This window comes from Ischnura elegans, chromosome 1 (assembly GCF_921293095.1).
Source record: "Ischnura elegans chromosome 1, ioIscEleg1.1, whole genome shotgun sequence".
NCBI lineage: Eukaryota > Metazoa > Arthropoda > Insecta > Odonata > Coenagrionidae > Ischnura > Ischnura elegans.
The window spans coordinates 97,919,522-97,942,116 of record NC_060246.1 but is presented as its reverse complement, the minus strand read 5'-3'; the positions used below and the strand labels follow the sequence as shown (position 1 = coordinate 97,942,116).

Genomic DNA, 22,595 nt, shown 5'->3' with positions numbered 1-22,595 from the left:
CCTAAGAGGTAACGGCGAGAATGCGGGCCGTGCATTGACCCCACTTTGGAGTGCCGTGCCCCAGTAGAAGAATTTGTGAGTTCTACGTAATTAGGAACATCGGTAAGATTGTTAAAATGGAATTTTTTCGTCTCCCATTCTCGTTTTCGCGTTTAGCCGACCATGGTCGTTACGCACCGCGAATCGCACGCCATGCCTCCAAACGAACTAATTCACTCCAAGCGCGTCATTATCTTCCCTTTCTTGCCTAAGCTTTATGAAGATCTAAGTTTTCAATCTGCCGTTCGGGCTTAGCATCTTAACCTTCGGACATATTTGGCAGTTCATCAAATCCGTCTGGCGTTGCGCCAGGGACGTCAAAGACAATAGGTAGCCGTCGTTCCCGGAGGCCCCGCTCCTGTTGATTGTGCACCCTAAAGCTTCCCATCAACCTTTTTACTTATATTGCCTCATTCTTTTATCTCCTGCATATCTATAACAGCTCTCTCTTCTGACTACTTTATAGCATGGCTGGGCAGATCTCCCCCACCTTGCTCAACACTTTTTCCATTCTATGAATTTCAGTGATACCTACCTACCTCGGGAAAGTGAGTTAGGTTTCTTGGGAACATCGTAATAATATTTTTGTGTTCCTGCACTGTTTTTTTTTTAATTTGGTATAATTTGTGCATGATTTCCTCACACTCAACGCGGGGAGTGATGGAAGACGATGCCCACGAGATGTATTCCCTTAGTTGAGTTGGAATCATCTCGAGATCATCTTCCATGAAAATGCGATTTTCCGACGATAAGATTCCCTTTATCCCCAAGGTATCTGAAGCACGTTTATTTTTCTGCATCATCGCGTCTTAAGTGAATGCTTTGCAATTCCTGGAACTTTTCAAAGCTAGTCCCTTTAATTTATGTGATATGACGGAGGTACCAGCCATTCAAGTTTTTATTTTATGCTCTCAAAAATTCGAGCATGATTTTGTTCCTGAGATTAGTATTTTTGTAATTATATATCGTGAATTTACTTAGCTTTTTTCCTAGTACTTATTGCTATTCAGATTTGGTAGAATGTCCAGTATCAGTAGGCCCATGTGCAGATTAATTTACTTTTAGTCATGTTAACTGATTTGGATGCCATTGTATAATGATTTTGAAACCTCATTCCATTTTCTGATCAATATATATGCTTGATTGTACTGCAACTTCATGCTTCCTAACATTGTTATATAGTGAAATGTGACTTTTTAGGGGAAGATGGAGAGACGCTACTCAAACCAGCCTAGTGGCAACCAGTTTGAAGCCATGCACATTAGAGGGGGATCTAGAGCATCAGGTGGTGCTGCTTCGGCTGCCTCGGGTAATGCATGGGAGATGGAGCGAAGGTATTCAGTCCCACCGAGTCACAATGGCAGCCACTTGGATGGCCAATCCACTGGTCGTGGAAGTGGTCGTGATGTGGGAGTAGGGCATGGGGGAAATGGTGTTGGTAACAGCACTGCCTCGGAGGACTTGCATGCTTGGTCAATATACAGACAGAACCTCAATTCTGACTTTACCGACTCTGCCCTTGGCAGTGGTGAGAAGTCCCCTCTTCCTTATGGGAATTTCCAACTCAGGGAAACAACAGTGAAATCAATCCTCTCGCATCCCCGATATGGTCCCGCTTCAAGTAGACTGCTCCTCAGCAGCAATAGTGGTGGAGCAGCTGAGCCCACAAAATCTTCAGGCGGAGGGGGTGTGGGCACTCCGTCATCTGGGGTCGCGTATCTCAAATTTGGACTTCCTCGTGTCTTGCCGCTGAATAGAAATGGTGCAAGCCTTCCTCGTGGTGTTGTGGGTGCGACAGCTGGTATGTGAAACTTCTCTTTACATTTATCTTTAACTCACAACTATTTTAATGGCAGAACACCTGCCGAGTCATTCGTGAGCACAACACATGTTGAAAATTTTTGTGATTCCAATTGAGTCAGCCGAGTTCTGTAATAACATGAAGGCCTTAAGTGACCATGTTGACTATCTATATCATGATTCCAACTTACGAAGCTGTTGCGAATTTAAACCAGACTAGACTAATGACTCGGTTAGCTTTATGTAAATCACCGCTATCAATGACCATCTTGATAATATCAGAAGTGTCAAAACCATGGTCGGGAATCAAGTTTCAGTGTGGAACACAAAAATTGACTCTTCTTTTTCTGCATCAAAATCCTTCAATCGTTGTTATAGGTTCATCGTGGTAAACTTAATCCACGCTGTTAACATAAAGATATATGTAAATCCTTACCCTATGATATGTATTCAGCCCCATAAATTCTTGTCATGCAGTGTTAAAGCTTCGAAATCTACCGTATGTATTACATTGCTTTATAGAATTGAAGAATTTAAAAATCTGCATGAATTCCATTGCCTTTGACAATGAGTTATAACTGTGGCATGTTTTAGTGCTTAATATTCATCTCTATGCTGTCAGCTACCAATTCCATTTGTAGTCAGAGTATTGTTTTAAACCATTGGAAATTCTAAACCCAAGGATTATTTATAAGCATTTTTGTGACTATAGTTTTACATATATAAGTAGCTTTCTAATTCCTGCTTTTGAGTTTGTTGATTGCAAAGCCTCAAAGAATGCTCTACTCATTACTGCATTGTTAGCAATTTTTTTAAAAGTTTTTTATACATAAGTAGATGCATATGAGATGTTCTTTGGTGGTTGTGTTTTTGTGGGTGCTTGGAAAAAATATTCATGTAAATATGCGTGCTACATTTAGGACTTGTGGGAAGCTCTAGGGAACCCTAGGATCAGGGTTAGAGGGTCCAGAATATTGCCTAGGTCAATGGGAGCCTGATGGGGATATGGAAATCATTTTTTAATGTTTCACCTTGAAAATACAAATGGAATGGAACAACTGCAAAATATTCCTATTGTAAATTAATTTAAGTAAATGAAAGATCGTAGCACTTTTCCACAAGAATTTTTAATGCGTACTTAAATATGTCTAACTTCCACCAATTGAAGCCTGAATCTGTTGAACTTATATGTAAGTTAATTCTTAATTCTCTCTCTCCATTGCAAGTCTTCATTGGTCTGCCTTGTCATTGTAGCTCATAAATTTGAAATTGTTTTTCTAATTTGCTCTTTATTAAAATTAATGTGGTATGGGCTCTTAGGCGTGCCCATATTTACCTTTCTTTAAATCTGCTCCTGACTGCATATTTTGGTATCAATTTTTTCAAGGAACTTTTGACGTCATTATGCAGTATATTATATAATAAATCCTTAATTTTTTTCTTATCCTGATAATATTTTGAATGTGTATTATTTTTCTTGAATTTATTTGCATAAATTACTTCAACTGGTATTTTGGTCCAAATAAGTGGATGATTCAATTTGACATTTGGTTTAGTACCATTGTACTCATGCTAATGTTATACAAGAGATGAAAATTAATACACTTACCATGTAAAATAGCCTAAAAAATTGACTGCCTTGCTGATCTACAAAAGTGATCTAGGATACTACCTATATGCTCTTCATATGTTGTTTTTAACAATACACATGAAAAAAGAAATTTTTGGTTTGTATGCAATGTAAAACACTGCAAGTAGTGTTAATAATAATAATTTAATTATTAATTTATCAAAATTATTTTTTCTTATTGGATTGGTTTGACGAAAATGCTACTAATACCAGTTCTTTACAATGAAATGAAATCCTCCTTTAACAGAAATATTGATTATAAGCTCATTGTGAGTAATTTGGTCTTTATATGACTGAGGTCAAGCTTCAGAAAAACGATGTTCTTAAAATTATGGAAATAATACAAAGTAAAGAGTTTAATATTGTAGCCAAACTAAACTCATCCAATTGTGGTGCATGTGCCTTGTGTGCCATGGCATAATTTCCAAAAGAGTAACCGTAATCTTACTTGTGACTGTAACAAGTAACTGGTTCCACTAATTGATTGAAAAAGTTTTCAAATGGAAAATACTCCAGTTATATTTTTGGATACTTAACCCATCTCTGGTTATGATCCATGAAGAGCAAATCAGGAAAGACAATGGTTATATATGTGAACAGGGCATGGAGGATTTGGTCCCTCTCTGCCAAGGAATCTGCCAAGAGCCAACAGGAGGCCTACAGGTGGTGGAGGCAGCGTGAGTGGGGTAGTGCGCCGAGGTGCTAACGGGTCAAGCGGTTACGATTCGAGCGATGATGATGCTTCGCCAAGGGTGCGGGGTAGAGCAAGGCGTGGGGCATCAGGGCCCCCCGGAAACGGGGGGCCCATCAATGGAGAGAGACTGCGAGGTGCACGGAGCGACCCAGATTTTGCTGCTCTCAATGGAGGCTATCAACCAGGAGTGGTAAGCTTCAATATCAAGGCTGGGATGGCCAGTAATCATGTCAAAGTGCAATTGCAAATTATGTAGCTGTAAAAAGTACTAACATAATTCACAGTGTCTGGTGATATCAGGTGGATATGTTTTATATCCATGATAATAAAATAAAATGGTAAAATTCCACACAATTTTATTTACGAAGTACCGACCCGGTTTCGATAATTGATAATGACACTACGTGTCGAAACCGGGTCGGTACTTTGTAAATAAAATTGTGTGGAAGTTTACCATTTTATTGTATTCTCATGGATAAAAAGTACTATTTCATTGGACAATTACCATCAATAAATTCCTTGATAACTTATTGAATAACCATTATTACGGAAAGTATATTGAATTTTGTGTCCATTTTAGATTAGAAATTAGTCCAACACGATGTTATTGTGTATACAGAATGTCCAAGTTTTCTGTTACTTCGCTATTTGTTGCCACAATCATTAATCAGGAGATATGTCATCACTTATCAAGAAAGTTTTGCATTTAGTTGTGGAATTTGCAATTACTTGTGTAATTAATATTATGATTAATTATATAGCATAATTATTTTGATAAGGTAAAAGTTTTCATTATATTTTCTACAAAAATGCAGGATTTAGAAAAGGATTGCTTATTTTGTTCCATAACTTTATGTCATGATTATATATTATTTATCTATATTACATGTACGTCTATGTATTTCAATGGGAAATATTAGGAACTTTTTTCATTTAAGTACTTATTTAGTTCCATTTTAACCTGATAGAAAGTTGGGACTGCAGGTAGCTGTTCCTACCATATTACCGAATCATAAAATAGGAACTCATACTTGTCATTTACTAATGCCACTTCAGCTGCTGAACTTGAGCCCAATAATCTACATATTTTAGTTATTGAGTCATCACCAATTAAGTTTTTTTCATTTGAGCATTGTCTATTTGAGTTCCAGTCTAGTTAATGGGTAGTTTTCCGCGGCGTTGTCTAGATGATGTCTCCATGTTTCTGGGTTTCACCGCATGGATTTTCTTTGTGACGACAGTTTCTCCAGTATTCCAACCGGCGTCTTCAGGTCGATGGGCATAATTATATTAAATGTATAAATAAAAAATATGTAATCGATAAACAATCCAAGTTTGGGCAAAAGAGTAGACTGAAATTTTATTCGACCTGAAGACGCCGGTTGGAATACTGGAGAAACTGTTGTCACAAAGAAAATCCACGCGGTGAAACCCAGAAACATGGAGACATCATCGAGTTCCAGTCTAGTCAATTTTACTATAATTTTATCTTGATCGCAAATGCATCAGAGTTTCCTGTTAGCAATTTTACTGGTTGTCAAGTCGTTATTTATGTATAAAAATTTTAATTTACTCACAGGCCGCACGAAGTGGTAGTCCATATCGCCCAGGAGGCAATGCTCCTGGACACCGTCAGTCTGGACACTACTACACTCGCAATCAAAGACATCACCAGTCACCCCACCAGCAAGCTTACTATGGTGTTGATGGTAGAGCGAGAAGTAGCAGTGAAGCTGACCTCTTGGCTCATGCTAGAGCAGAGGAACTCAGGATGATGAATGGAGGAGAAATCCGTGGAGTTTCGAATAGCATGCATCAGCTGCGTAGTATGCATGACCTCAGATCTGCAGGAAACAGAAATTCATTTTATGCAGAAGATGACAATATGCACCTTGAAAGGTAACATTTCTTAAATACCTAATTTTATTCGTCTTATTCTGATATATTGATGTATATCATGAGGGTTTTTTTTTGTTTTTGGTGGGCATATTTTTTATAATTCATTCACCCATTTCACTCATTGATATTGGATCATCAAGCTAAATTATAATCTTAGACATTTACATCATGAGTTTTCACAACCTCAAAATCTGACAAGTTTTTCATTTGACTTACATGGATGCCAGGTAGTTTTGCATCCAGTTTGAATGTAAACTTAATTGATGTAGTATAAATTGTTTTGTAAACCTCATTTCTTATTATGAGCCTGTACCTACATTTCTCCATTTGAACCAATTCTGGCTGATTATTTCCAGGCCAGGGAATCGTCATTCAAGGGCATCTGTTGGATCCAAAGCCATGGAGGCTGAGGTAGATGGACATGCTCGTGAAGATATGGATGATGATGAGGAAAAACGGGAAATGGATGAGCGGCTTTATGGGTACAATGGGCAGCATGGAGGGTATATGCCTCCCAACAGATATCCTCACCTGCAGGTGGGAGACAAGTCTTATTTAAGAGAATATGTGTCATATGAAATAAATTCTTCACATAGCTCGTACAATGCATGGAGTTAACAGTGGAGTGAAAAATATACTGTTTTTGCCGAATGGTTGCTTTTGGTAGATAAGGCAAGAGTGAGGACATAGTCAGCAAAAATTTTCATTTGAGTGGGTTTTTACGTGAAGAAAGGGTGCATATTTGGGGGAAGAGGATGGACCTTTTAAGCAACACTTGAGTCACCCCCTGGCTCATTGCAGCCTTGGTGTAGAACTCATCGTTACTAAGTCTTAAAAATGTGAAAATTGTAGGGGGAGGTTATTTCTTTTTGGCGATTTTTTTACGAAGGAAGCTCTGATGAGAGAATTGAAGAATAGGGTCTCCAAAGGTTCTCATGGATTTGAGCCTAGGCCCTCCAGGCTGTGGTCCAATGCTCAACCTACTAAGTTAAAATGCTCCCAGTGTGTTTCCACCGTATATAAATACAATCTCTATAGTGTTGAGGAAGTACTATTGAAAAAATAATTTTGCTTATGCTAGCATTAAAATAATTATATTAAATGTATAAATAAAAAATTTGTAACCGATAAACAATTCCAAGTTTGGGTAAAAGAGTAGATTGAAGACTGCAAATTGTGGTGTAAGGCACGTACGTAAATTGTGTACTTACAAAGCCAGTTCTTTTTCAGGAGTTATATTGCATGTTATGCATTTTATTTTGGGCATTGCTAAAGGTTTCATCTAGAAAGGCCTCAGTTTACCAATAACCAAACAGTTTACCCACTTGGCTACCTTCTTCTGGTGGTTGAATTACAATGTTTAACTTTTCCCCTTCCTTCACCTAAACAACCCAACTGCTGCTAAAGACAGTAATTCTTTACCCAAACCCTTAAATTCATTCTTTTCTGTGTTAATGACCGAAAAGAAGATGACAAGGGTTGTGTTTTTCCCCAAAACTGCTCTCATCCTTTTCTCTGCCCAGTTACATATTTCTTTGCCAAAAATATTTATTTTTTTGTCAAATGAGGGGGATATCACATTTACCTGGGATCATTACGAGAAATTGAAGAGTTCCATAATGATCAATGCATCCAAAAGAGAGCCAAGTCTAAGAAATATGATATACTTTTAGTGTAGCTCATATTATTTAATTAGTGATAGTAAGTTTTTTATTTAGCAACATTTTTCCAAGGAACCAAAACTTAATGATGCCTGTTTAGAAAGCCATTTTGGCTCAGGGCAATTTATGGCTAAAATCCCTCTGCTCATGGCACAGTAAATATGAAAAGTTTATGGCTATTTCATATGAATTTTGAGAGTTTGTTAGAAATATGGATTGATATTCAGCTACCATACTTAGCATACATGCATCCTGAAAGGATTAGGGTCTAGCCTTGAATTGCAGTTTTGTTTGATTTTACATCACTGTGGTATTTACAGAGTTTATGCTCATGAGGAATAAACCAAAATGACTCTAAAGTGATGAATCACTTCAATTTTTATCAGGTGCGTGGTTTGGAATTGAGTGGCAAGGAAAGACCATTATTGAATGGAGTTTCATTTGAAGTGCATGGAGGGGAAGTGATGGCTGTTATGGCAACTGTGGGTGAGTTCTTCTCTTGCTTACGCCTGCTTAGATATGATCGGAAGAGAGGTTAAAGTTCATTTGTTTGTTTAGTACAGAAAATAACTATTGTATGCAGAATTGATCTTATTATTGCATATCTTTTTAATCTCTTATTCTCTCTCTATGAATGTCGTGGAAAAATTGGCTAAAATAACACAATATTTTCAATGAAATGGTATTATTAATAGGAAAGAGTTAAAATTGGTAAATTTCTCACCAATTCTTATTCAATGTTATTACGACTCTAATCATGATTTTTGATCATATACATATGCATATGGATTAATACCAGCTGCATGTCAACCGATAAAACTAAGTCCAGAAAACCATTATTGAAAAATGTACATGTCCTGATTTACTTTTTGAGATGAATACTTAATACTTAAGGATTTACTTATAAGTATCTCATGAATGGTTTCGTCTTATGCTTTTTCAGACATGATTTGTTCTCCTATCTTAGGTTATGGGCTGGGTTAATAGGTACATTTTTTATGGGACATTCCATGAGGAAAGTACCTAAGTCTGAAGCTGTAATACTGGAAAATATGGGCCTATTATCCTGGCTCAAGGCCCAAGAGAAGTTCCTAAAAATCGCTTGAATGAATTTGATTTTTAGAGCCTACCTTAATGTAGACTTGATTTGTCTTTTTTCCAGAGCAAGAAGGCACTGCTTTGCTTGATGTCCTGGCTGGAATCCGTAAGCCTTCTGGTGGAGATATAATCCTTGATGGGCGACCCATGAGGTCTCAGTTGCATAAATATGTGTCACATGTTCCGAAAGATGCACCTTCTGCCCTCTGTGGAGATATTACAGTACGTCAAACATTAAGATTACACTGGCTTCTGCGTGGTGGAGGAAAGCAACCAAAATGGGAAAAAAGAGCTGGAGGAAAACATGAAGTTGGATCAGTTTCTGTTGATGCCAGGGTAAGTTGGTACATATTTGGAAGCTCTATCCAATTGAGTGCATAAACTGGTTTTGAACCTAGTAATTTCAATATTATCACCTGTATTGTCGACTTGGCAATACAGGTGAAATCACAATTATTGGTCAATACATTTATGTTCAATACAATAAGTAGTGGTACTGTACATTTTTGCTATTCAAGCCTCAAGTGCGGTGATAAAATATCATTTTCTCAAGTTGGCTCTAAGTTAGTATGAGCTATTATCTGGTATCTTGGGAAATACTTATCATATTAATACGGTTGATAACAAAAATTGAATTTCTTCTTGTAAGATTACAATACATTATACCAAACATGCTGGAAAAATTTTTGTATTCTGCGAAAACTATTTGTGGTAGTCATCAAAACTTCAGGTTTTTTTCTAAAGCCTCACTAGAAAAAGGGAATATGGGAAGTTAAAAGTAGGCCATAAAACATTATTGCAAATGTTGCCCTCAGTTTTTGAAAGACCTTAATGATTATTTTTATAAATCTAAAGTAATTTTGTCTCACAAAGTTTCCAGTGTAAATACTGTCTCAAAAATTGAATCTTAATCCTTCCGGATCTGATTATTATTATATGATATCCGCAAAATAATTTTTCCAAGACCACTCAGTTGCTGATAGTATGTATTGTTCTAGACTCACTTAGTTTTTATTTAACTTTAGATTGATGCCCTAACTGAGGATCTGGGGTTGGATCCTGTTCGAGATACTCCTGTTTCTCGCCTTACCTCATCTGAGAAGAGGAGACTTGCCCTAGCCACACGACTCCTGTCCCCGTCCCCTCCTCTCCCTCCTGGCGTTGTGGAAGGTGCAGTGGGTGGGGGTGGGCCTCTCATCTTGGTCTTGGACCAGCCCACGCACGGTATGGACATCTTTGATGCCTTTTTCTTGGTCGAGTTTCTGAGGCAGTGGGCATCAACACCTTCAATGCCACCTTCCAACTATCCCCCTTCTGGTGTCCCTATCTCTATGCCGTACGGAGCATCAAACACTGCGCCAATCATTATCCTTACACTTCATCCTCCCACACATGAGGTAAGTGATACCATGCCCAAATTTTTACGCAGATGTTATTTTCATAATGTTCTGGCCATCTAATTGTGAGTAAAATATGATTTGTTGTGCTGACATAACTTTTTTACCATTTCCGTAGGTGTTTGCAATGTTATCAAGAGTGGTTCTACTATCAACTGGAAGGCTAATGTTTGCTGGAAGGAGAAGGGAAATGTTGCCATATTTCTCCAGGATACATTTTCCTTGTCCTCTGTACAAAAATCCTTCTGATTATTATCGTAAGTGCTTACATGTTTGATAAGAAAAGATTATGATGTTCATGATCATTGAAAAAACTTGTTTCAGAAGTATAATTTTTCATAATATTGTTGATGTTTATTTCAAAGTTAATTAATTGATATGCCATGTGAATTTGATGTCATCCCAAATAATAATGAAGGATGATGTTTACAGTTGTAGATTTTAAATAGGTTTATTTTCTCATTATTGGTTTTAATAAGCGATGATAATTTTTCTTTCTTCATACATTAACCATCATAGTGTGTTATGTAAACAATTCATTTAATGAAAATAGGTAGTTTATTATCTGAATTAATACTTTGAAATGGAAATTTAAACATAGAGGGAGATACATTGTTGTTTGGGAGATACAGTAAACTCTTGATTTTACGAAGTCAGTGGGACCGGAAAATTGGCACTTCGTAAAATCGAGTTTCGTAAATTCAAACCTTTTTCATAAGTCACGAAAAAAATGTTCGCTTTTGTTTCTTCCGCCGTTTTTTGTCTTTAGTGGTCTTATTTAAATGTTTTCGGTGGTTATTCTCGGTATAATTCATAGAAAAGGCTTTTTGCTATCGATTTATGATGTGAAAAATCGTTAAATAATTATACCACCATAAAATTCCCATTTCTTGTTCATACTTCAACATCAACGATCGCTAAAGAAATTCCCGACCAGTTTAGAAAACGTAATCAAATAATGAATTGCAATGTTTATTATAAGAATTTACAGTAATAAATTTGTGGTTAGGAGCCAATAGCTACTATTAAGTATGCAAAAGATAGATATTTGTTTCTGACACCCACGGAATTTTAGCGGCAGCCGGCCTAACCGCCATTTATGTCGCCCTCTATCGCTCAGTGACGAGAAAAAAGAAAAACAAGGGTCTTAGCCCGTTTCCAAAATAACCTTCGTAAATTAATATTTCGAGTTACTTCGTATTTTCAGCAGAATGTGCTCTATTTTCACTGAGATTCAATTACGATCATAAATAACGTAGGATGTGATTATCTTCTGGCGAATATTTGCAGTAAATTCTGTTTGAGTTCTCCGTCCGACTACTGTGTTCCAACATCTTCGCAGACGTTGCCATAAAAGACTTAATTCTTCATCAGGACTGTATTCTTCATACCGGGTGTGAGGTGATCTGTTCATATAGTATGTTTCTCTCCTTTTATGCCGACAGGAGCAAGGTTCCAACCGGAAAACGACAGGAGAAACATCTTACAGTATCGGAGAAATATAGATAGAAACGTTATTATCCACATTGATTGTTTTCCTACAAGAGACGTTTTATCATTTCTCAACGTGGTTAAGTATTGGTTCACTAGCGTGAATTCCCAAAAAATGACACGCAAAAACCTGTACCGTCACCTCATTTAGTTTTCGTGTTCCTTTCTCCGCCGTATTGAAAGTTATGCAAAGGATCATTGACATAGAGAAAAGATTTTCTTAGTTATAGCACTAAAAATAGTCGCGCCATAATCGTAAATAAATATAGTGTGGAAAGAGCAAAGAAAATAATTTCAATTGAAAAGTCAGCTGAGAAGAAGAGAGACAATTATAAGCGCGGCACCATTTTCCCGATAGTGGAAGATACTTCTTCCGCCTCTCTCCGGTGAATAACTTCCCCCAGTTGCAGGTAAAGATGAACCATGCCCTTCTCCACAATCGGGGAACGTTCCCAGTGGGTGGGGTGAATAAGAGTGGGATGGGGATTGCCTTGAGGAAGAAGTGTGTTCATCACAAGGACTGGTGAAGGGGGCAGGACAAAGAAGGGTGGGGAAATGGCCTTCAGCTCTGCCTCAGTCTACTTTTGGGGGCCGTATGTATTTTTTTGCGACGCACACAAGCTCAGTCACCTTAGGGAGGGAGTGAATGGGAAATGCTGGGGAAGGAGGGGTTTGGGATGCGTAAGGTGGGTGTCAGCAAGATCAGCCAAAGGCGGCAAGAGGGAAGGGACAAAGGCTTTTGAAAGACAGAACCCCAGCATGGGAGAACGGGGAAGCGCGTGAGAAGAAAGTTCATGGTTAGACTTGGAAGTGCGTCTTCATTACGAGAAGCCTGAAATATAAATTGGCGGTAAATAGAGCCCAATACTTAAGATATTTAAGTTGTTCATTCACAAAGGCCAATATATACACGAAAAGATATTATGGCGCGGATTGCATGTATCAACGTCCATTTCGGGATGTTATTAATTTCTGTTCCCATTTATAAAAGTAGCAAATAGATTTGAAAGAATGATAATCATGAATAAAAATATCTAAATCGATATCCAAACGCACATGAGCAAAATAGATGAATGTATACATACCGATCCATCGCAAGTAATACCGCTCAAGCTTCTTCCGGTATAGGACTTTAAAATTCTGGATAATGCCTTGGTCCAAGGGCTGGGACTTGGTTGTCGAGTTCGGGGGTAAAAAGAGGACTCGAACATTAGCCAATTTTACATCTTCCACGTATTTATGAACGGTGGCATTATCCATTATTAAAACAATTTTGCTGTTCTCTCCAGCAATTTTTCTCTGTAGACGTATAACAGTTTGCTGGAAAATTTCTCGGGTCATCCAGCTGTTTTTATTTGCATGGTAAAAAACGGGGAGGGCTTCCAATTTTACATGTTTTAAGCACCGTGGCCTTTCAAATTTCCCAATGACATCGGGCTTATTTTGTCCGTGCCCGTTTGGTTGACGCACAGCCCCACAGTAACACGCACTTTACTCTTTTTCCCCCCATGGCACCTTTGCCCTTTGAAACCCAGGGTTGCGTCAGGTAATGCATTAAAAATAGCCCAGTTTCAGGGGCCAGCGAGGGTGAGCTCGTCGAGGAAAGGGTCCCGGATTAGGGACCCTTCGAAGTGCTTCGGCGAAAAGTAGTCAAGTAGTCTTCGTTGTACGTTCACAGGGTTCACGTGGTACGTGCAAAGGGTTAATTAGGGGTGTACGAAATACTCCGCGCGACCTTCCTGGCATGTTAAACTACGAATTATTGTCGATGCTATGTACACGAACAGGCACGTAAATAGGGGCATAATGTCAGCCGCGATATTTTAACTGAACTCCTACTCCCCCTAAATTCCCACAGTGAGGTTTTTGGCGACCCATTTCTCTCCAAAGTTGCATTATCATTTACGATTTTGCACTTTTGATGGACCACAGTTGGAAGCGCTGATTTTTTAGCTACTTACGCCGGCGTAACTAGTTTTGTTGACAAATTTTTCGCCGTAGTTCGTATAAACGAATGCCATTTGTTCCTAGGGACCGAGCCGAGGTTCGTAAATTCAAAAAATTTCGTATAATCGAAACTTCGTATAATCGAATAGCGCCATGTATTTAGCATAGGCTTTTCACCGGGACCGCAATATCACTTCGTATAATCGAAAACTTCGTAAAATCCTGCTTCGTAAAATCAAGAGTTTACTGTATTACCGATATTTCAGTATGTAATTCCTGAAGTTTAAATGAGTCAATTCTTTTTCCAGTTGATTTGGTTACATTGGATGACTTGTCTGCTGAAGCAATGTTGGAGTCAAGTCAGCGCATCGAACAGTTGGCAGAAACCTTTGCTAGAAGGCAACCCCCACTGTCAGATCCTGGACCTCCGGGACCCTTGTTTCAATCCAGTCATTTACCCCCAGGAGTTTTCACCCAGGTTCAAGCTATATTTCTGTGAGTTGGTGGCAATAAAGAATAGTAATAGGGATTGTCTAAGTGAAATATATTCATGGTAGAGCCCTATGCTGCCAACATGCTTAAAAAATGTGCATCAAGCTCGATGTAACATGTGCTCACAATGGCTTGCAAATCAATCTCTACATTGAATGCTGGTAATATCCAAATCCATTTCAATGAAGGCCTCAGGTTTTTATTAATGTGCTGGCATCTGGAGCACTCTTGATTAATTTCTCTGGGGTGGAGAATAGTGAAGTAGTATAACGGGAATGGACATACATTTGTTTTATAGAAATTATTGTAAATTTTAAAATTACTTTGCATATCTAACCACATGTTTTTATGCTATCATTGAGCAGGCAGTCATCTGTGTATGGTGCTCCTGTTGCGCTTGCTAGGTTTGGATCTCGCATTTTGACTGCTTTTCTCCTGTCCATCATATTGGGTGCCATATTCTGGGATCTTCCTGGTGCAAATCAAGAAGCGACTGATGCCAATGATGATAGTGGACTCTCCTCCCCTCAGGTAATAATAAATATTTTTTGTGCTTTTATTGATTTTCTATCCCTTTCATGTTGTACTTCTTGAGTGTAGCTGGTTATTTATCTGTTTAACTGAAAATTTTGTTTTTAAATGGAATTTTATAGAAAATGGAGTAAAGGCAATTTATACTTTTGTCATATTGATATGAAATGATTTTTTTTTCAGTCACCGATTCCCTTGCCTATATTTATGGACCGTCTTGGGTTTTACTATGCTGTTATTGCTGTTACACTTTGGTCAGCTGTTCTGTTACCGGCTATTATTGATGCAGGACGTCATCGTAAAGCCATCCAGGGACAGCTGAGAGAAAAGCTGTTCTCTAGATCCATATATATCCTAACTCAGGTGAGTTAAGATGTGTATATGGTAGAGATGGGTCAGTTCTGGTACCCGGTTCTCGATACTGCCGGTTCTTGGCTGTGGAACCGGTATCAAGAATAGGTGGCATAAAGTCGGTACTTTGGAACCAGCTCGTAACAGTGAGGAGGATTTGAATTTTGCTCTCAAAGCTGAAATGGTCTGCAGTGTATTTAAGGCCAAAAAGTGAAAAGAAGTTAAAAAATGCATATAGATATTACTTTCCGATTGTATGGCTTCCACGTTTTTCTCTTTTGAGAGTGGCTTGCTAACTCGTGCATTTAACGGTTCGTCAGTTTGTCGCTCTCGCCGACTTTGTAACATTTCCGTAGCCGTGAATGCTTAAGCCGCTTTCAAACAAGCTGACTCTTTGCCAGCCGCCATCCATGACATGGCAACGTTCTTTCAACTTACCATAGGTCTCTATGGTTGTGAAATACAGACAATGCTGTATTGAGTCCTCTTTCAGATGAAACGCCATTTCGTTGACAGTAATTCACGTGTAATTCAGGCGGCTTTCAGACGAAATGACCGGAAACGACTCTCTGCAATGCTGTGTGCCATGCGGTGAACGGTGGCCGGCAGAAAATCGTTCCATCTGAAAGTGGTCTTACGATTGAATCATGTACATATACAGTAATTCTTTGACATATGAGTAAGATGCATTCCAAGAGACTGTTAGTAAGTTGATAAACCTATGAAAGGCATTGAAAGGTGTGGTTTTCCTGCAGATTGTAACACTGCATTACAATTTTGTGTTAACTCAGTTTATGTGGCACTGTGGCGTGTCCTGGTACACTTAAAACTAAATAAACAATTACTTTGCTTCATAAATGCAAAAAAATACTAAAAAATCATGAATTTTACTAAATATTTCTTTGAAAAATTAAGTTTTTTTGATTACGAAAAGTGTTAAAATTAGTTTAAAACCCTCTTCTTGGTATCCGGTTTTTTTCCCCCCTTGGTTTTGGACCTCCACCCGAACAAAATTCCTGGCTACCTCACTGGTTGCATCCATATTTCATGATATGCGGTGGAGTTACAATGCTGTGCACCAAATATTTATGCATGCACACCTATTATTGCTGTAGTAAACATATATAGGGATGATTTTACTCTTTATTGTGTGTTTATGGATTTTATGGCCAAAGAACATTTTTGATGGTTCTCTTGAGGTAAGGTCGTTGATGATTTAACTGAAATTCTTTGCCAATACAATAACATGTTGTATTGAAACAATTCAATCCTTAAATAAGTACCTTAGATTCACATAAAAATCGTTAAGATCTTATCGTACTGCAATTTTTGTTATCATTTTTCTTATTACCCTTGATTACTTGGCATGATAAACATCATCTAACTAAATTCTTTTATTTCTGTTCACGGATGTCCCACTGAGTTGTTCTAAAGTGTTTTGAAGTTGTCTTTTACTGTACATATATGTATTTTTAGTCCTGAGGATAAAGTGATTGAAAATCTGAAACATTAGCTAAGAATTGGTATTTCATTATACATTTGACTCCCGATTATCCAGCTGAGGTATATCTGTGTTGCAGATTATCCATGCGTGATTTTCACTTTCGCTCAATATTTTCCGTGATCTTTATAAAAAAATAATATCGGATGCAAAATTATTGGAATTACTGCATTTATGCTAGGATATACTGGGCTGATTATTTCCGTTTGAATCCCCTTCGTGAAACGGAAGCGGTCCTGCGCTAGTTGCATTTACGGGAGCACCGTGTTCCTGTTTTCCAAGCCTCGCAGTGCGCGACCACGCTCCTTGATCACGGATACACGTCCAACAGCAGTTGCAACTCAGGCAACTTAAGAGATATGCAACTACGTGGCGTGGTGGCTGACAGTGTAGCTTCGGACTTCGAGCAGTGGTTTTGAAGCATTCGTGCAAACCACTTTTCTGTATCTGTGATCACATAGCCACGGATGTGTGGTTTTCGAAACCAGGCCTTACAAGGAGCATTAATAAAACGAGTACAACCATGTTATTGCTGCTAAAAAGATCACGAACTGGTGAAAAAAGCTCTCAAAGAGTCCGGGAAGCACTCTAAAATAACAGAATAACAGCATAAATAAAAATATATTGTTTGCTTTATGTAAATTATGAACATTACAAGACATTAAAGTGAAAGTTTGGGTTATCCGTGTTTTGCTATTATTCGTGCCATCTCTGAGCCCCATTATTACCCCGGATAATCAGGAGTGTATTGTATTTATGACCTTACCCTGAGAAAACCATGGAATGTTAATAGAGGTCAATTTGGTGAACTATAAGATGAATATTTTTGGATAAAAATCTTTTAAATGAGTATTTATTACAAAACTTGTTGAAACTGATATCATATTTATCTTTGGTTTTTCGGTATTATTTTAATGCAGATGATGCTAGACTTGCCGGTTGGGGTGTGTTTGTCCCTGGCTTATGCTGCCCCTGCATATGCCATGTCTGGACTCTACCTCCATGCTGATTACTCTCATACCTTCCACTACTACATAGGTGAGTTGGGTCAAAGCAAAATTTTTGTTGCTGCAGAATCTTTCTGCTGTCCGTTTATAAAACCAGTAATAAAATCTGTTAGTAAATGATATTGAACACCTACAATAAATAATCCCCTGTAACCAATACAGTTGTTTCTCGTTTAACTTACTACACAATGCATATTTATTATCATAGAAAACATAAGTGGTTTCCCTATTCCTTTCAAAGTCCTTTCACAAATTAACTAACCACAGGAAAACTATGCAGAATTAAACATGGTGTGTTATTTTTCATTAAATACGCCTTTTAGAACTTTCTTTATTTAGTTATCTTCATCCAAACTTGAGTGTGCACCATTGCTACCCCAACATTTTACTGTCTATTATTAAGTCCTTTGGCTATCTCCTTTATGTATAAGTGCGTGATAAAATTTATCATTAAAGCTAATGGTTGATTCCAAAGAGTAACATAAGTGCCTACCTTTTTTCTCTTCATTATGATTTACTCCCTTGCGGTAAATCACAAAAATATTTTTAGTTATTGACCTGTTACTTTTTTTTCTGGCAGGGTATTTGTTATTGTACCTGATTGCTGTCCGCCAGTTGTGCATAGGGTTGAGTCATGCATTTCCAAGTTGGCCTGTGATGGCTGGAACATTATCAGGCATCATATTCATAATTCTTGCCTTGGGTGCTGGAGGACTTCCATTGCACCCCACTGATCTTGGGCCTATTTCTTGGCTGTCATCATGGCTACCTCTCATTTCACCCTTGCGGTGGGTCTCTGGATCTGCCGTGGTTTTAGATGCTTCAACTGCCTCCATGTTGCAAGTCACTGTGGCCCATTGCAGTGGCAGGAAACATGTTCAATTTCAAGATATAATTGTACAGGTAAGAAATTTTTAATACACTACTATTTTTTGATGATTGTTTTGCTGGTGATTTTTTGTGACATATTCTATAAAATTTCATAATAATAAATAAATCTTCTCCAAAGCACAACATAATTTGAATCCATCTCAGGATTTAATGTAATTGTGAAATCCAGCACTAATTTTTGTAGTATTCCATTATTGGCTAACCTCTACTTTAAAAAAGTCCTCATATGATCAGTTGAGTGTAAACAAATCTAACTAGCACAAATATTAGGCCTGTCTAATTGTAGTAAATTGTTTCACTAAATCTGAGTTTTCACTTGGATGTGAAATATATGACAAGGTGGTGGAAAGTTGTGGATCCATTGATGCGCATTCTGGCAAGGTCTGTCCTAAAATATGATCATTGTTTGAGCTCCATATTTTTTGAAAAAATACAGAACTTACAACCATTTGACCGACAGTTTGTCACTTCATCATGAGAGGCAAAGATTTACAGTGAAATCTTGCTATTTCCTCTTGTAATTCTGCCAATTTTGGTTTTTAATCTCCTCTTATAAACCATTTTGTGGTAAAAATGGTTTATCAGCAAATCTTAAAGCATATATGCACAGAAAAAATGATATCTTATTAAGACATGCCTTGAAAAGATAAAGCTGCCAATAACTCTGTCATGCACCATTCTGCACTCTGTCATAAAAAAAGATGTAAATGAGGAAAAACGTTAATTGTATAGGTGAAATTTTGATTTTCTATGTGTTTTATATTTTAGAGTTAGATGATTGTGCTTCTTACGAAAAAACTCAAAAATCACTCTAGCAGTTTTTCACAGGGTCAGCATTTCATTCAAAAAAGTGAGGAGAGTACAGCACTCCATCATCTCATTATAATGGTTTACAAAAATTTGATGCCTCTACTCATCACATACTTCACTGCTTTATAAAACCTGGCTTTTATAAAATAATTAGACATGGTGACTGGTACATATTACACTTTCTTAGGCTTTGCAAATTCACTGCTTTGCCCAAGGAATGTTCCATTTAACCTACTTCATTCATCATCACTGCTGTCCATCCAACACACCAAAAAATCCTCTTGCATAAGGTGGCAATGCCTTTTCACTGGAGAGAAAACCCCTTTGATCAAGTGGTTGTAGCTTACTGTGAAGAAAATAATGTACTTATTGCTTATCAAGCCCATCAACATTGTTTGTCATGTACCATCAATGAACAGCATACCTGATTTTTCCATTAACAGCTAAAGATTTTTCATAATACTGTAATTCTGGATGGTATCTCAGTGGATAGAAATTAAAAATTTTTAATATCAATGTTTTTTTTGCTGCAATGCTTTAACTTTCACTTATTCAACTCAAATATGTATTCGTTTGGCAGGTGAGGGATCAGACTTATCCACCAGATATTATGAATTTCACACAGTCAGTGAGGAATGGCTAGTTCCTTTCTGAGCCGCCTAGTGCTTTGAGAATTTAACTTCTTAATAAATATGTTTGCATTACTCTTGATAGCCAAATTATTCTCCTCTATTTTTAAAATAACAAATCTCTCATCGGATCCATAACTAAAAATATTCCTACCATAGAAGCAAAAAACAAAAAACATCCCTTATCAAAAACTATTGTTTTTGCAGGTTCAGTGTCCATCAATTGATGGATCTTCTGCACTCCAGTCTCTAATGGGCTGGTGGATGGATCATAATGGAGACATCATACATGCCCCGTGGGGGACCATCACACCTCAAGCTCTAATATCCATTGCAGCATTCTGGTTTATATTTGTTTTAATTGGTGCTATTGCATTTTGTGCTTGCCATGGGAGATACAGGCCGAAAGCAGGTCGTTCATACAAACCTGAATCTAACAGACCTTGAGATTGTGCCAGTCACATTTGAGTGTTAGGTGGAAGTTTGTGGATAGCCATCCCCAATTTAGGGTATCATTCCTATAGGTATGAATGAAACTTAAATGTGAAAAGGATAAATGACCTCCCCTACCTTGGGAGGAGTGTGCAATGATTACTTATAAGGTAAACTAATGAATTATTCATGCTTATATTATTTATTATTCATTTGAAGGTGAATTGATCCTAATGCTTGCAACAATATATGAAATGTTACTGATTGAATGTAATATTTGTGTATCATGAGCCGACTATAAGATACTCAATTTGGGGCATTCCCACTTATGCCCTTTGTTAATCTTTTAAATGTTTACCTAAAGCTTTAAATCCAAATGACATGATGCATATTTTCAGGGCATGTTGAAATATAATTGCATTAATATATGTATAGCTGATTATTCATATAGGTTAATTTTACAGGATTTATATTGTGTGGCCCTTGGCCTTTGTTATATACAACAAAGAATTTAAATTATACCTTTTTCTGAAATCAGGAATATCTTATGTTGCCATATTTTATTGGCCGTTTAACTTTCTTATGTCTGGTAAGCAGGTATATTGTTAATATCTCCCTAGATTATTTGAGAAACCTTTGCTCAATTATTAGCTCAAATATCATATCTTCATCATTTGTAAGAACTTTTAGAAGTATGAGTGTGAAAGATTATGTTCAAGTTATCTTAATTGGTCACTTTAATGCTAGCTTTTTATGTATGAATCACAAGCAATAATGGAGTACCTTCACATGTAAATCATGCCATCCGTGCAGTATTTAATTGGTGGTTTTATTTTCATTTTTGTATTCCTCATCTACATATAAAAACTATTGGTGCTCATGTATGGTGCACTTGTATCAAACCAAATCTGATTTTATATCTGGTTTGCTTAGTGTATATGGTGTTTAATTAACTCTTACAATAAAGGGTTCAAAAAGAAAGTTGCTTTTCTGGTGCATGAATTTACCTATTTTATATCTACAATATTATTTCACTCTAACTTACTCTGAGCAAATGCATGTTGGTGCATTTTTTACAAAGTTCATCAACTATAACCATGTTTATGCTGTGGATGGTATTAACATAAAGTAAACAGACAAAGTGAAGTACCTAGGAGTTATGATAACCCCTAAATTCTCATGGGGAACACAGATAAGGAATATTTGTGGCACAGCCCTGAAGAAATTAGGATTCATCAAGCATATTGTGGGAAGATTTTCGGATGAAAAAATAATAGAAAGGTGCTATTTCACACTCATCCTACAGCACCTCGAATATGCAGCGAGTGAATGGGATACGGTGCAGAAAGACTTAATCCGTGAACTGAATAAAATACTAAGGAAGGGTGTACAGTTCGTCAAAAACTACTACAGGCTTACAGACAGCATTGCCCAGATGTTAAGCGAATTTGGCTGGGAGCCGCTGGAGACTCGGAGGCTGCGCTCTAGGCTTAGATTGCTTGAATTGAGAATGGATAACTTTAAGAGCGACAACAAAGAACATAATGTTAGAGCCACACTGTATTGCCAGGTCCGCCAGAAGAAATATATTAGGAGAGATGTTTTGCCGAACAGATAGATATGGGAATTCAATTTTCCCCCGAACCATAAAGGACTTAAGTAAGTGCTAGTCGTAATAGGGTAGTTTCCTTCATCAAAGAAAACCAAATGCATTGATTGCGATTCCTTACCCACCATTAGTGTATTCATAATATTCAAATTATTTGGTTTTAGAAATCCCAGTTTAGACGAATGGCAACGGTCAATTTTAACCTCATTTGAAAAAGGCCAGATTGGCGCCCATGCAATTCCACTCCACGTGACATCACAGGGACCTAGTTTCTATACGAGTAGAAAGGAGTTTTACTTCGTCTGAGATTACCAATGCATGCATAAGGCACAGAGCTCAGGGAAACATCTCTTGATAATCACCCATTAAAATTACTTAAGTTCGGAAAGTTTCCTTTGTTTGATAGGGTAATAATAATCCTTATTTAAGCCAAGCGCTACCTGCTAGCAGGGTACTCTGCAACCTGCTAGCAGCCTGCGTCATATAAGTGCTCAAAGCCTCGCCCCAAGGTCACCTCACAGGACGATAGCTGGAACTAGAAATACGTCATATGGATTTTTCCCAGCATTCCCACTTAGCCGTCTCATTTTTGCTCGCTTGAAAATTTTCACTTTTCGTTTAATCGCGAAAAATAGATATCGTCATTGGAAAATCTAAGAGCGTGAAATGCATACTCCAGGAATAAT

At 37.6% G+C, this 22,595-nt stretch overlaps 1 protein-coding gene across 3 annotated transcripts; it reads left to right on the top strand.

Moving 5' to 3' along the window:
• Positions 1-19: 19 nt before the first annotated feature.
• On the top strand, positions 20-21,281 carry LOC124166867. Of its 3 annotated transcripts, none has more exons than XM_046544583.1 (15): positions 20-102; positions 1,240-1,840; positions 4,070-4,353; positions 5,743-6,062; positions 6,419-6,599; positions 8,110-8,209; positions 8,886-9,157; positions 9,847-10,218; positions 10,337-10,475; positions 13,965-14,151; positions 14,514-14,679; positions 14,863-15,042; positions 17,452-17,569; positions 18,119-18,441; positions 20,076-21,281. In XM_046544583.1, exons 2-15 carry the CDS (start codon positions 1,246-1,248, stop codon positions 20,313-20,315), a joined length of 3,477 nt encoding a protein of 1,158 aa, XP_046400539.1. In that variant the 5' UTR covers positions 20-102; positions 1,240-1,245; the 3' UTR covers positions 20,316-21,281. The 3 variants fall into 3 exon arrangements, with proteins under 3 accessions (XP_046400539.1, XP_046400545.1, XP_046400552.1); XM_046544589.1 differs by lacking the exon at positions 20-102 and adding an exon at positions 174-369; XM_046544596.1 differs by lacking the exon at positions 20-102 and adding an exon at positions 421-587.
• Positions 21,282-22,595: the final 1,314 nt, after the last annotated feature.

Excerpts from the sequence above, each read along its gene's own strand:
- LOC124166867 (XM_046544583.1), top strand. The coding sequence starts at position 1,246 with ATGGAGAGACGCTACTCAAACCAGCCTAGTGGCAACCAGTTTGAAGCC. Across the intron at positions 6,063-6,418 it reads GACAATATGCACCTTGAAAG|GCCAGGGAATCGTCATTCAA; the intron begins GTAACATTTCTT and ends GATTATTTCCAG. Across the intron at positions 14,680-14,862 it reads GTGGACTCTCCTCCCCTCAG|TCACCGATTCCCTTGCCTAT; the intron begins GTAATAATAAAT and ends TTTTTTTTTCAG.